Source organism: Mobula hypostoma, chromosome 6, assembly GCF_963921235.1.
Source record: "Mobula hypostoma chromosome 6, sMobHyp1.1, whole genome shotgun sequence".
In the NCBI taxonomy this organism is placed as follows: Eukaryota; Metazoa; Chordata; class Chondrichthyes; order Myliobatiformes; family Myliobatidae; genus Mobula; species Mobula hypostoma.
This window is the reverse complement of record NC_086102.1, coordinates 141,941,415-141,955,283: the sequence shown is the minus strand read 5'-3', so window position 1 is coordinate 141,955,283 and position 13,869 is coordinate 141,941,415. Positions and strand designations below refer to the sequence as shown.

The 13,869-nt window shown below is 38.5% G+C and overlaps 1 protein-coding gene across 1 annotated transcript; it reads right to left on the bottom strand.

The window, feature by feature from the left end:
- Positions 1-6,775: 6,775 nt before the first annotated feature.
- LOC134348775 (gamma-crystallin S-1-like) lies at positions 6,776-9,054 on the bottom strand. Its single transcript, XM_063052579.1, has 3 exons — positions 8,884-9,054; positions 8,160-8,402; positions 6,776-7,051 (listed from the first exon to the last, which is right to left on the bottom strand). Exons 1-3 carry the CDS (start codon positions 9,052-9,054, stop codon positions 6,776-6,778), a joined length of 690 nt encoding a protein of 229 aa, XP_062908649.1.
- Between the last annotated feature and the right edge of the window lie 4,815 nt (positions 9,055-13,869).

Genomic DNA, 13,869 nt, shown 5'->3' with positions numbered 1-13,869 from the left:
TTATTTTGATAAAAACGGTTCTTTTTCGGTTGTAAATAGATAGGGTGATTATAGCACACCAAAGCTTCATCAGATGTTGCAGGAATTTCAGAAGTATCGGGTGTAGTTTATATATATTAAAACTTCTATTAACCATGAGTGTGGGACAGAATCAAATATAACAACATGAAAGACTTCTGCTTTTCCTCTGTGCTTGAGTAGAATTACAGGATTTATTATCAGATGTTATTTACATCCTTTCATACACTTACAGCATCCTTTCTGCTCTTCTGTAGGTATACTTGTGTGATTATTTATGTGAGTATCAATTAATTACAAGATGTTAAATGTTACAATTTTATATATAGTTTGTAAACAAGTGCTAGGACAACATTTTGAGGGTCATTTTAGCTTGCTCCTTTAAGTAAGAGACTTGTTTTACCTTCTGTCAATAATTTGGACACGTTTTCAGGATTTTTAGAAAATTGTTGATATGTTTTAATAGTTACGAATGAAAGTAAGTAAATTTTATATCAATAATTATGTAATATCACAGTGACTACTTCAACAATTGTGGGCATTTTACAATTCTCAGGTGTTCATGAAGAATTCTCATTTAGTTCATTTACTGAGTAGCCCTTGCCTTCCCCATTTTGAACACAGTGAGTCTGGTAACCAGCTGAATGTTTCACTGCCTAACACAAGTTGGTATTTATATACAGGGTAGAAAGGCCTCACTAGGCAGTTTCTTGTTGTTCTGATGACACAACATTAAACATCAGCAAAATGCAGCAAAATCCTTTTTTCCATTTATTGTAGAAAAACAACAGAAAGACATTTGTTGCATTGTGCATTCTTTCAGTTGTGCTTTCTTATCATTTTAATTGTTGTTTAAACCAAACAGTTCAGGAACATTCATAGCTACATATCACCCAGGTCTATTCACCTTTGTCTGAGTAGTAGTTTGGTTCTCTTTCCCGAACTGCCAAAAGTAAAGCCGTACTTCATTAAACTGACAAACATCTTTTGAAAATCCATCTATACAGCTTCTGCTACACAACACTGATCAGTCACCTCTATTTTTTCTTCAGCCAATTCAGTTGTGATTTGTCTTTAATAATATCTGCTGCCTCTCCCATCATAACCCCTTGATCCTCCAAGTGAGAGTTAATATTGTCTTTCACTGTGGTTCCTTGTAGTTTTCCCACCTCCTGCATTCATTATGTTTGCTCCACTTCTCTTGTTGAACACGTTGAACAGTCAAAGCCTTCCACTCTCCTGTCAGTGAAGAACTGTACACACACACTCAGCATTTCAGTCGCCTCCACATTCTGGATTTCCTCACTACACTTGTGATATCCCTTCCTTTCAATTCATTTTTCTGATGTCAAAAAGATCGATCTATCAATAATTGCCTCTGATAAGCTGGTTGTTTATAAAAGCAGTCTCATACGATTGTGTCACCACAAAATCATTCAGATATTTCCCCATATGGAAATGCTGGATGAATCACTTGATCTGAACTCTGCTGAGGGACAGATCAGAGACATTCATGTCTGGCAACCAAGGAAGTTCCAAGAGTTCCAACTGCAATCTCCGGAAAGCCATCCCATGAGCGAAGTGGCGATTCTGGGCTAAACTCAAACCAATGAAAGATGCTCAACAGCTGTGGCAGTGCTTGAATGCTATCACTTCTTACAAAGTGAAATCAAGGCTTCACTTCCAGATGAGCTCAATGAATTGTATGCTCGCTTTGACCATCAAAATAAGGAAGAACCATCCTGAAGTCCCACGATTCCCAATGACCCTGTGTGTTTGGTCTCTGAAGCCAACATGAGAGCATCCTCAGGAGGGTGAACGCATGGACATCATTTGGCCCAGATGCGACACCTGGCCAAGTACTAAAAACCTGAGCTGATCAACTGGCTGGGTGTTCCATGAGATATTTAACCTCTTGCTTCAGCAGTCTGATGTACCCATCTGCTTCAAGCAGGATTCAATTATACTGGTGTATAAAAAGAACATGGTAACCTGCCTCAGTAACCATCATCCCAGTAGCACTTACATCCTCTGTGATGAAGTGTTTAGAGTGGTTGATTATGAAGCATATCAACACCAGCCTGAGAAGTGACTTGGATCTGCTCCACTTTGTCTTTCAGAACAACAGGCCACAATAGATTCCAATCCATTGGGTCCTCACTCAATTCTGGAACATCTGGACAGCAAAGATGCATACATCAGAATGCTCTTTATTGACTACAGATCAGCATTCAATACTATCATCCCCACAAAACTAATCAATAAGCTCCAAGACATTAGCCTCAATACCTCCTTGCGTAATTGGACACTTGGTTTCCTCATTTGCAGATCCCAGTCAGTTTTGATTGGCAACAATTTCTGCTCCACAATCTCCATCATCAAAGGTGCACCACAAAGTTGTGTGCGTAGCCGCCCTGCGATACTCGATTACAATGATTCAACTTGACAGCTGAGACTCTGACAAATTTCTGTAGATTGACTGGCTACATCACAGCCTGGTATGGAAACACCAATATCCTTGAATGTAAGGTCCTACAAAAAGTATTGGATACAGGCCAGTCCATCATAGTAGAGCTCTCTTCACCAATAAGCACATCCACACAGAGCTCTGTCACAGAACAGTAACATCATCACCAGTGACCCCACCAACCTCTCTTCTTACTGCTGCTCTCAAAAAGAAGGTACAGGAGACTCAGGACGGACACCCCAGGTTTAGAAACAGGTATTAATCCTCAAGCATCAGGCTCTGCAACTACCAAACTGTTTCCACAACCTATGGACTCACTTTCAAGGACTCTTCATCTCATTATCTCGATATTTATTGATTATTTATTAAACATTACTTTTTTTTCTCAGCTCAAGCTGGTAAAACCTGAGGTACAAGGACTCTCCAAGCACTATCATTTCTCAGTTGCTGCGAACTTCCGGACTATTCTATGGTTTAGTATTAACATCATAGATATTGCCGTCTTGCCCAAGTTGTTTAATACAATTCTGTGGTGACCTTACGATGATACCAATTGTAGATATTACCAGTGGGATAATGTATGAACTGTTGATGATCCATAGGCATTCAACTTCCTCTTTTAATTCAGCATATTTCTGTTTTACTTCACTATTGATTTCTGTATGTTATGTGTATTTGGAATATCTGTATCTGCTAAGTAAGTTGATTATGATTATGATTATGAGGACACGCAGTCCCCTTTTATTGTCATTTAGTAATGCATGCATTAAGAAATGATACAATGTTTTTCCAGAATGATATCATGAAAACACATGACAAACCGACTTAAAAATTAACAAAAACCACATAATTATAACATATAGTTACAGCAGTGCAAAGCAATACTGTAATTTGATAAGAACAGACGAAGGTACAGTAAAAGTCTCAAAGTCTCTCGAAAGTCCCATCATCTCACGCAGATGGTAAACCTCCAGCGCCGCCAACTTGCCGATGCAGCATCCTGGAAGCATCTGACTACAGTCCGACTCCGAGTCCGTCCGGAAACTCCAAGCCTCCGACCAGCTCTCCGACACCGAGCACCGAGCACCATCTCTGCCGAGCGCTTCGACTCCGGCCCCAGCAACAGGCGATACGCAAAGCCGAGGATTTGGGGCCTTTGTCTCCGGAGATTCTCGATTGCACAGTAGCAGCGACAGCGAAACAGGCATTTCAGAAGTTACTCCAGATGTTTCTCTGCGCTTCTCACAGCCGTCTCCATCAAATCCAGATTGTGCACGGCCCCCTAGTTACACATAATTGATATTCATTCAGAACGGCCGTGCGTGCTGCATCACATCGCCATCTTCTCCTCCCTCCCAGTTCTTCTAGTTTGTTTACCCTGCACTATTATATCTGGTCAGAAATTGGTCAGAATATAATTTTTCAACCTCTGACTCCGAAACTGGAAAAGACTTGATTTAAAGTAAAGTATGGTGTCTTTCATATTTTGGTGAATGATGTTTGCTACTTGATTGTGCCTGTGTAAGGTATCAGATTGAGTTAAATTGCTGTAGGATCCTGTAATATGTTCGATTGTTAGGTTTCTCTTGGCATTTTCTGCTTTTACTGTCTTGAATTTGTTAGTCTTTTATTATGCTGGTTTGTTAATTTTTTGTGTTAACTACCTGGTCCTGTATTGTCACAAGGACTCCTTCCAGTTCTGCAAAGAGGTCTCCAACGCAGAGCCAGGCATTTGTCGCTTCCTTGTCGACATCTTGTCTGCTCGGATCATGGGATGTCTTCCATGGAGCATCATGCTCTTCCTATGGATAACTTTCTCTTCTATAGTGAACATTTCTTAATTTATCTGGGTTGTGCATTCATTTAAGTTTAGTTGTGTGTACTTCTTATCAGAATTACATATGCTCACATAGAATACTGAATCCTGTTTTCACTGATGAAACTATATCCTTAGTAGTTTTATTCCATCTGTTGTGTAAAGTTTTTACATCTGATATTCTTCTTCCTCCTTCAGTCCTAGGCTGTGTTAGCCTAAGTGCGCTCAGATGCACATAGAGTTTTCTAAGATGTTTTATTTCAGTTCTTGTTTTTCTTGGTAAATTATCCAGATCGGATTTACACCAAGATATTATGCCAAAACAATACATTAATATGGCTGCAGCGAAAGTGTTCTTTGCCTTTGTTATATTTTACTATTGAGCTCTAAAGGATTTTCTTAAGTCTTGAGGTAAATTTTATCGAATGTTTCACTTTATTTCACTATGATCTGTTCTCTTTGCTTGTTGATATCCCAAATACTTACATATTTCATAATTATCCATTGGTTGTATTGTATCCTGCTGCTCTGTTTTGTATTCTATTAGCTCTATTGCATTTTACCTTACGTTTAATGCGCTGCATTAATCTAGTCCGAAGTTCACGTTTATATCTTTTGAAAATAGTTCTGCTATTTGAATTAATTTTATTTGAATTAATTGTTTTGGATTTACTGATGAAGGAGCGTATAATTTCAAATTGTGCATGTATAGAAGGTGTATCATGGTGTAATTCGTTTGGTTGTTTTGGATTTGATACCATATTTTCACCCAATTCATTAAATTAGAGCTAGACAAAACTATAGTTGGCTTACAGAGTCATCCTGGAAAATGCTTCACTTTATTTTGATACAGTGGTTGTATTTTTTTCGGTTATTAATAGATAAGGTGATCGTAGTACCCAAATGCTTCATAAGATGCTGAAGGATTTTCACAAATATTGGATGTAGTTTATGCTGTATATATTAAGAACTTCTACTAACCATGAGTGTAGGACAGAATCAAATGCTTTTTGGTAGTCTGGATAACAACATGAAACATTTCTGAATTTCCTCCAGGCTGGATTTAGAATTACAGAATCTATTACCAGTTGTTCTTTATATCCGTTCGTACCCTGACAGCATCCTTTCTGATCTTCTGAAAGGCCGTAGTGGTTATCTAAGTGAGTGGCAATTAGTTGAGATGCATATGAATTTGTAAACAAACAACAGGACAATATTTTGATGGGTGATTTGTGATTTCCTCTTTACGTAAGAGGGAAGTTTTAAGAAAACCATTGATATGTGTTAATAAGTATGGATGAAGGCAAGTAAATTTTTTATACCAATAATAATGAATATTATCACTGGTGGTACTTTTCCAGTTGTGGGTATTTTTATAACTGCATCTAACATATCCATTTTAACTTCAGGTGTTTTCATATCTTGTGAAAATAGTTTGGCTTGGAGGTAACTTCCAGGTGGAGGTGTTTCCATGCTGTTGCTACCCTTATCCTTTTCGCTGGTGGAGGTTGAGAGTTTGGAAGGTTCTCTCCAGGGAGTACTTGGGTCATGGAGTTATACAGCACAGGCTTTTCAGCCCATGTCAGGCATGTTGACCAATTTGTTCACCTTTATCAATCCTACTTGCCTGCATTGATGCATATTTGCAATCCATGTACCTGTCTAAATGTCATTTAAACATTGAAATTAACAAATTCCTCTGATAGATTGTTCCACATACCCACTATGCTCTGTGTGAAACGTGAGCTCTTCAGGTCTTCTCTGCCCTCTCTCATCCTAAACTATGCCCTCTAATTTTATACTCCTCTACAATGTGCAGGATACTGCGACCCTCCACTTTATCCAGGTATCTCATGTTGTAAGTGTCTTACAGCAGTTTCCTTCACTCTGGGGGAAGCTTTATCTTTACAGTGGTTACTTACTTCATATAAAACTACCATGGTTTTTGTGTATTTCATGGTTATCTGGAGAAGACAAACATCAGAGTTGTACTGTCCATGCATACATTAAAAATAAAATGAAGCTTTGAAGCTTAGAAAAGTGCCATTTTCTGTGCTTTTTAACTCATGTCTCTACTTATGTTATTAATACTTTTGTGAAGACATTTCACAAAACCATCAGAATCATGGAAATCATAAAGATAGATATCTGTACTCATTAAATTCATGGGAAATAAATTTTAGAAATGGAGCTCAATGCCACACAATAGACATAATAAAACAAGAGGAGAAGGACAACTTCCTATTCAGTTTATATTTTTCAGCCTCCGATGAATCATCACAATGTTATCTGTTAACTGGAACCAACTCAGGTAAAACAATTTAATGTGGACCTCAGATTATAATTACTGTTTTACAGTGATTTTCAGTGGAATCAGGGTAAATGAATTAAATGAGCTGATCGTGTCATCAAAGGTATTTTATTAACTCCATAAATATTTCAACAAGATAAAATCAGATTTTCAAGAGTGACTTTTAGAAGTCCCTCATGCGCCTGAAGGACCCAATGGTTGAGTTGTAGCCGCCCCAGTCACTGTATCTCCTGTATTCCCCGGGTCTCAGGAAGTACTGTCGGCCTCTGTAGTTGGGATGTTCATAGAAGATCCAGTAGCCATCCATCACCTGACAGGAGTGGATGTCACGGTAATGGAAACGATCGTAGACAGAGGGACAGTCTTCCATGAATTCCATCATCTGCCCCTCAAAGTCAGGCCTTTCGTAAATCCTCATTTTGTAGGTGCCGCCTCGGTACTGGAATAGATTTTAAAAAGCAGTTTTACTCATGATATTTGAGAGATCATTCACTCATTGTACACGACATCTGAACATCAATTCATAAACTGAACATTGACTTCAACGGGCGTTAAAGTCAGATACAAATTGATCATTTCACTTATTATTTGTCTTAAAGATGCCTCCAACCAGCATTGCTGCTGGTTCTAACATATGGTAAAGGAAAACTCAGGGAAAAATATGAGAAATTCTGCATTTAGAACATAAACAGAGAACAGGTAGAGCATAAGAACAAGCCCTTTGGCCTACAATGTTGTGCAAAACCAACTAAATTAGTAAATCTAAATTTAGTTGGCTATTTAAATTAAATGGCCAACTCAACTAATCCCTTCTGCTTAAACAATGTCCATACCCTTTCACTTCCCTCACATTCATGTGTGTAACTAAACATCTCTTAAATCCCCCTATTGTGTCTGCTAACACCAACCCGGTCAGTGGTTGCCAGGTACCCATCCCTCTCTGTGTAAAAGCTTGCCACTCACATCTTCTTTGAACTCACACCCACTCACCTTATATGTATGTTCTCTGGTACGAGATATTTTAACCCTGGGAAAAAGATCCCATTTGTTTACTCTATCTACGCCCCTCATAATCTTACAAAGCTCTGTCAGGCCTTCCCTTAGCCTCCACCACTCCAGAGAAAATAACTCGGGCTTGTCCAACCTCTTGTCATAGCACATGCTGTCTAAACTGGGCTAAACTGGGCATCATCCTGAAAAGCCTGCTCGGCACCCTCTCCAAACTCTTGATATCATTCCTATAACGGTGTGACCAAAACTGCATGCAAAAATCCAGATGGTTGGAAAAGATGTGAAGATTTTAGTGAATGTTCCAGTTATCCAATGTCTTGCCTCTCTCAATAACCAGAGGTATATTTCATTCGGCCCTGTAGACATATCCACTTGAATGGTCTTTAAGAGACTCAACACTATTTCCTCATTTACATTGAAATACCCGGGCATACTAATGCACTCAGACATATTTGATACATATTAGGTACTTGTTGGGCAAATTCTCCATTTTCAGAGCCAAACAGTAAAACATCCGAACAAAAAATGAAACTTACATATGGGTAACTGCGACAGGATTTGACACAGTCATTGAATCCCATCCAGCGCTGGTAGTCAGGATACTCTCCCCTTCTCAGGACATACTGGTATCCCATGTAGTTGGGTCTCTCGTACACCACCCACCAGTCACTCTCGACACGGATGGAGTTACAGCGGCTGAAGTAAGGGGAGAGGTCGGCACAGTCGGAGCTGCACTCATAGTGCCGACCCTGGAAGTTCCTGTCCTCGTAGAAGATGATCTGTGGGAAGAAACATATCTGTGTTAATAGTTGTTCAGGTATTCATGAAGAATTCTCATTTAGTTCATTTACTGAGTAGTCCTTGCCTTTCCCATATTGAACACAGTGAGTCTGGTAACTAGCTGAATGTTTCACTGCCTAACACAAGTTGGTATTTATATGCAGCGTAGAAAGGCCTCACTAGGCAGTTTCTTGTTGCTCGGGTGATGCAACATAAAACATCAGCAAAATGTAGCAAAATCCTTTATTCTTTGTTGTAGAAAAACAGCAGAAAGACATTTGTTGCATCGTGGATTCTTTCAGTTGTGCTTTCTTATCATTTTAATTGTTTCAACCAAATAGTTCAGGAACAATCACAGCTACATTTCATTCAGGTCCATTCACCTAGGTCAGGTAGAATTTTGAATTACTTTCACAAACTGCCTAAACTGAGGAGTAATCTTGTTAAACTGACAAGTGTCTTTTAAAACTCCATCTGTACAGTTTCTGCTACACAACACTGATCAGCCACCTCTACTCTTTCATCAGCGAATTCAGCCAGATGAGTTAAATGTGATTCACCTTCAATAATCTTTGCTGCCTCTCCCTTCATAACCCCCTTGATCCTCATTTCACAGTGGTTCCTTGTAGCTTTCCCACCTCCGACATTCATTATGTTTTCCCCACTTCTCTTGTTGCACGCATTGAAGTCAAAGCCTTCCACTCTCCTGTCAGTGAAGAACTGTACACATACACTCAGCATTTCAATTACCTCCACATTCCAGATTTCCTCACTACACTTGTGATATCCCATTCCTTTTAGTTCATTTTTCTGATGTGAAAGAGGTCAATAAATCAATAATTGCCTCTGATAAGCCGGTGGTTTATGAAAAACAGTCTTAGACAAGTGTGTCTCTACAAAATCATTCAGTGATGTCCCCAAATAGAAGCGCTGGATAATCCCTGAGATTGGCAATCTGTTGAGGGCCAGATCAGAGACATTCATGTCTGGCAACCAGGAAAGTTACAAGAGGTCCAAGTACAGTCTCCGGAAAGCCATCTCACGAGCAAAGTGGCAATTCTGGGCTAAACTCAAACCAATGAAGGATGCTGAACTGCTGTGACAGTGCTTGAATGCTATCACTTCTTATAAAGTGAAATCAAGCAACAGGGCTTCAATTCCTGATGAGCTCAAAGTCTTCTGTACTAATTTTCGTCCATCAAAATATGGAAGAACAATCATGAACTCCCTCAAGTCCTGACAACCCTGTGATTTCAGTGTCTGAGGCAAATGTGGGAGCATCCTTAAGGAGGGTGAGGCCATGGAAATTATCTGGCCCAGATGGGGCACCTGGCCAAGAACTAAAAACCTGTGCTGATGAACTGGCTAGAGTGTTCCACCAGTTATACCAGTGCCTAAGAAGAACATAATAACTTGCCTCAATGATTATCATCCAGTAGCACTTTCATCCACTGTGATGAAGTGTTTTGAATGATCATCATGAAACGTTTCAATTACTGCCAGTCAGTTTGGACTGGCAACAAATTCTCCTCCACCTTCACCATCATCAGAGGTGCACCTGGCCCCCTGCAATACTTGATGGAAGGATTCAGCTTGACATCAGAAACTCTTACAAATTTCTATAGATTGACTGGTTGCATCATGGCCTGGGTTGGAAACACCAATATTCTTGAACATAAACATACAAAAAGTAGTGGATATGAGCCAGTCCATCCCAGGTAAAGCCCTCCCCAGCAATGAGTACATTTACATAGAGCTCTGTCACAGGAAAGCAGCATCCATGATCAGAGACCTTCCACCACCCATGTCATGCTCTCTTCGTACTGATGTTCTCTAGAGGAAGTTACAGGAGCCTCAAGATTCACACCACCATGTTTAGGAACAGTTATTAATCCTAAAGCATCCGGTTCTTGAACCACTGAGGATAACATCACTTGTCACGTCTCTGTACTGCTCCACAACCTATGGACTTGCTCTCAAGGACTCTTCATCTCATGTTCTTGAAGTTTATTGCTTATTTATTAAATATTACTTTCTTTTTTCTGCTCACGCTGGTAAAACCTGAGGTACAGGAATTGCTGTGCACACTCATTTCTTAATTGCTATGAATTTTCGGACTATTCGAGTGGTGTTTAGTACTGTGACTTTCTGGAACTTCAATCACAGATATTGTCATCTATCCCTAATTGTTTAATGCAATTCTGTGGTGACTTTGGGATGTACCAATTGTAGATTAAGAGGAATGGATAGAGTGGACAGCCAGCGCCACTCCCCCAGGGCACCACTGCTCAATACAAGAGGACATGGCTTTAAGGTAAGGGGTGGGAAGTTCAAGGGGGATATTAGAGGAAGATTTTTTACTCATAGAGTGGTTGGTGTGTGGAATGCACTGCCTGAGTCAGTGGTGGAAGCAGATACACTAGCGAAATTTAAGAGACTACTGGACAGGTATATGGAGGAATTTAAGGTGGGGGGTTATATGGGATGCAGGGTTTAAGGGTCGGCACAACATTGTGGGCTGAAGGGCCTGTACTGTGCTGTACTGTTCTATGTTCTATATTACAAATGGGATAATGAATAACCTATTCATAGTCCATAGGCATTCAATTTCCTCTTTTAATTCAGCATATCTCTGGTGTTTTAAACTTATTGATTTCTGTAGGTTATGTGTGTTTAGAATATCTACATCTGGTAAGCAAGTTGTTCGAGCTTGTTTATCTTGTATTATTATATCCGGATGGTTACTATAGATTGTCCTAGCATTAATCACAAATTGTTCAGCATATAATTTGTCAAACTCTGACTCTAAAACTGGATAAGACCAGATTTATAGCAAGGTATGGTGTCTTTTATGAGTTTGTACTCTAACGCAAGATTTCAGTGAATTATATTTGCCTTTTGATTGTGCCTGTGTAAGTAATCAGGTTGAGTTAAACTGCTACAGGATCCTGTAATTTGCTGGATTGCCTCTGGTTTCTCCTGGCATTTTTTGCATTAATTGTCTTGAATTTGTTGTTTTTTATTATGTATTTTTGATAATTTTTGTGTTAACCACCTGGTCCAGCATTTCCACAAGGAATCCTTCTGTTTCTGGGAAGAAGTCTCCAACTCAGAGTCAGGCATTCAACGCTTCCTTGTCGACATCTACTTTGCTCATATCATGGAGAGGTCTTCCATGGAGGGTCATGCTGTTTCATTGGTTAACTTTTTCTTCTATAGTGATAATTCCTTCATTTATGTTCATTTGTGTGTACTTATGAGAATTACATATGCTCGCATGGAACGTTGGATCCTGTTTACATTGATGAAACTGTATCCTTAGGAGTTTTAACTGACTATTGTGTAAACTTTTTATGTCAGTTATTCCTTTTCCTCTTTCTCTCCTTAGTGTGTTCAAGGGTCAATAGTGTTTTCTAAAGTTTCTCATTTCAGTTCTTATTCAATACATCAATATGGCTGTAGTGAAAGTATCTATTACTCTTGTTATATTTTACTATTGAGCTCTGTTTGAAAGATTTTCTTAAGCCTTGAAATAAATTCTGCTGAATGTTTTCCCTTTATTTTGCAATGTTCTGTTTTGTTTGCTTGTTGGTATCCCAAATACTTACATATTTCATGGTTATCCATCACTTGTATCCTGCTGCTCTGTTTTATATTCTATTAGCAATATTGCAACTTTCTTTATGTTTAACATTCTGCGCTTATTAGTCCAAAGTACATGTTTATATCATTCGAAAATAGTTATACCTTTTGAATTAATTGCTTTAGCTTTACTGATGAAGGGGTATATAATTTCAAATTGTCCATGTATAGGTGTGTCAAGGTACAATTCATTCGGTTGTTTCTGATTTGAATTATTTTCATCAGATTCAGTAAATTAGAGAAGGGTTTAATGCTGGACAAAAACCTAGTGGGCTTAGAGTCAAGCTGGAAAATGACTCGCATTATTTTGATAACAGTGGTAGTTATCTTTTGGTTGTTAAAAGATAGTACACCAATGCTTGATCAGATGTTGAAAGAATTTCACAAGTATTGGGTATGGTTTATATATTTTAAGAACTTCTATTAAACATGACTGTGAGACCAAATCAAATGCTTTTGGTAGTCTCAATAACAACATGGAAGTTTTCTGCATTTCCTCCAAGCTTGACTTGGAATTACAGAATTTATTATCAGTTGTTCTTTGCATCCTTTCTGCTCTTCTTTAAGTATATAGTGGTTATCTAAGAGTGGAAATTAGTTGTGAGATGCATGATGTGACAATTTGTATATACTTTGTCAACAAGTAATAGGAAAATATTTTGATGGATCATGTGTGATTTCTCCTTTAGGTAAGAGATAAGTAGTAACTTCTGTCAAAAATTCGGACACTTTTTCAGGATTTTAAGAAAATTGTTGACATGCGTTAATAGGTACGAGTAAAGGCAAGTACATTTTTATACCAATATTTATGAATATTATCACTACTGGTATTTTTTCCAGTTGTGGTTGTATTTATAACCACGTTAAACATATCCAGTGTAACTTCTGGTATTTTCATATCTTCACGAGTGAGTGTGGCATGGAGGCAACTTCCAGATGGAGGTGTTTCCATGCTGTTTCTGCCCTTGTCCTTTTCGCTGGTGGAGGTTGAGAGTTTGGAAGGTTCTCTCCAAGGAGTATTAGGGTCATGGAGTTATACAGCACAGTGACAGGCCCTTCAGCCCAACTCAGCCATGTTGACCAATTTGTAAACCAGTGCAGGTTCCACTTGCCTGCATTGGTGCATATTTGCAATCCGTGCACCTGTCTAAATGCCTTTTAAACTTTGAAATTGTACCAACCATTACAAATTCCTCTGGTACCTTGTTCCATATACCCACCATGGCCTGTGTGAAAAATGTGCTCCTCAAGTCCTCTCTTTCCCCTCTCATCCTAAATTGACTCAAATTGCATCCTTCACAATGCGGACTCATACAGAATCATAGATAGGTTTTTTTTGTAATTTATTTTTTATTGAATTTCATCATCAAACAAACATTTCCATAAAATGTGTTTCAGATACTGTACATATATATTATATAAACATATTTGTCACAAATCTCCACATAATATTTATCTGAGGTATACACTTATAGAAAGGAAAGATAGAACAATCGAAAGAAGAAAACTATGTACAAAGTAGGGAGTGATTTTTTTTAACAACATATTCATTGACTTGTGAGAATAAGATCAGGCCTATGAGGTGGTATATAGTTAAACCATTTTTCCAGTATGAATAAAATTGTTCCAACTTATGTTCAACAGATGCTGTTATCTTCTCCATTTTGTAAATGTCCATTGTAATTTCCATCTATACATTTAAAGTTCGGCTCTCCTGAGATAAACATTTCCTGGGAAGGGTCTTTTTACCAGCCACCAGCAGTACATTCATTAAATATTTATCTCTTTTCAATCATTCTTGAAGTATATACCCAAAATATATGG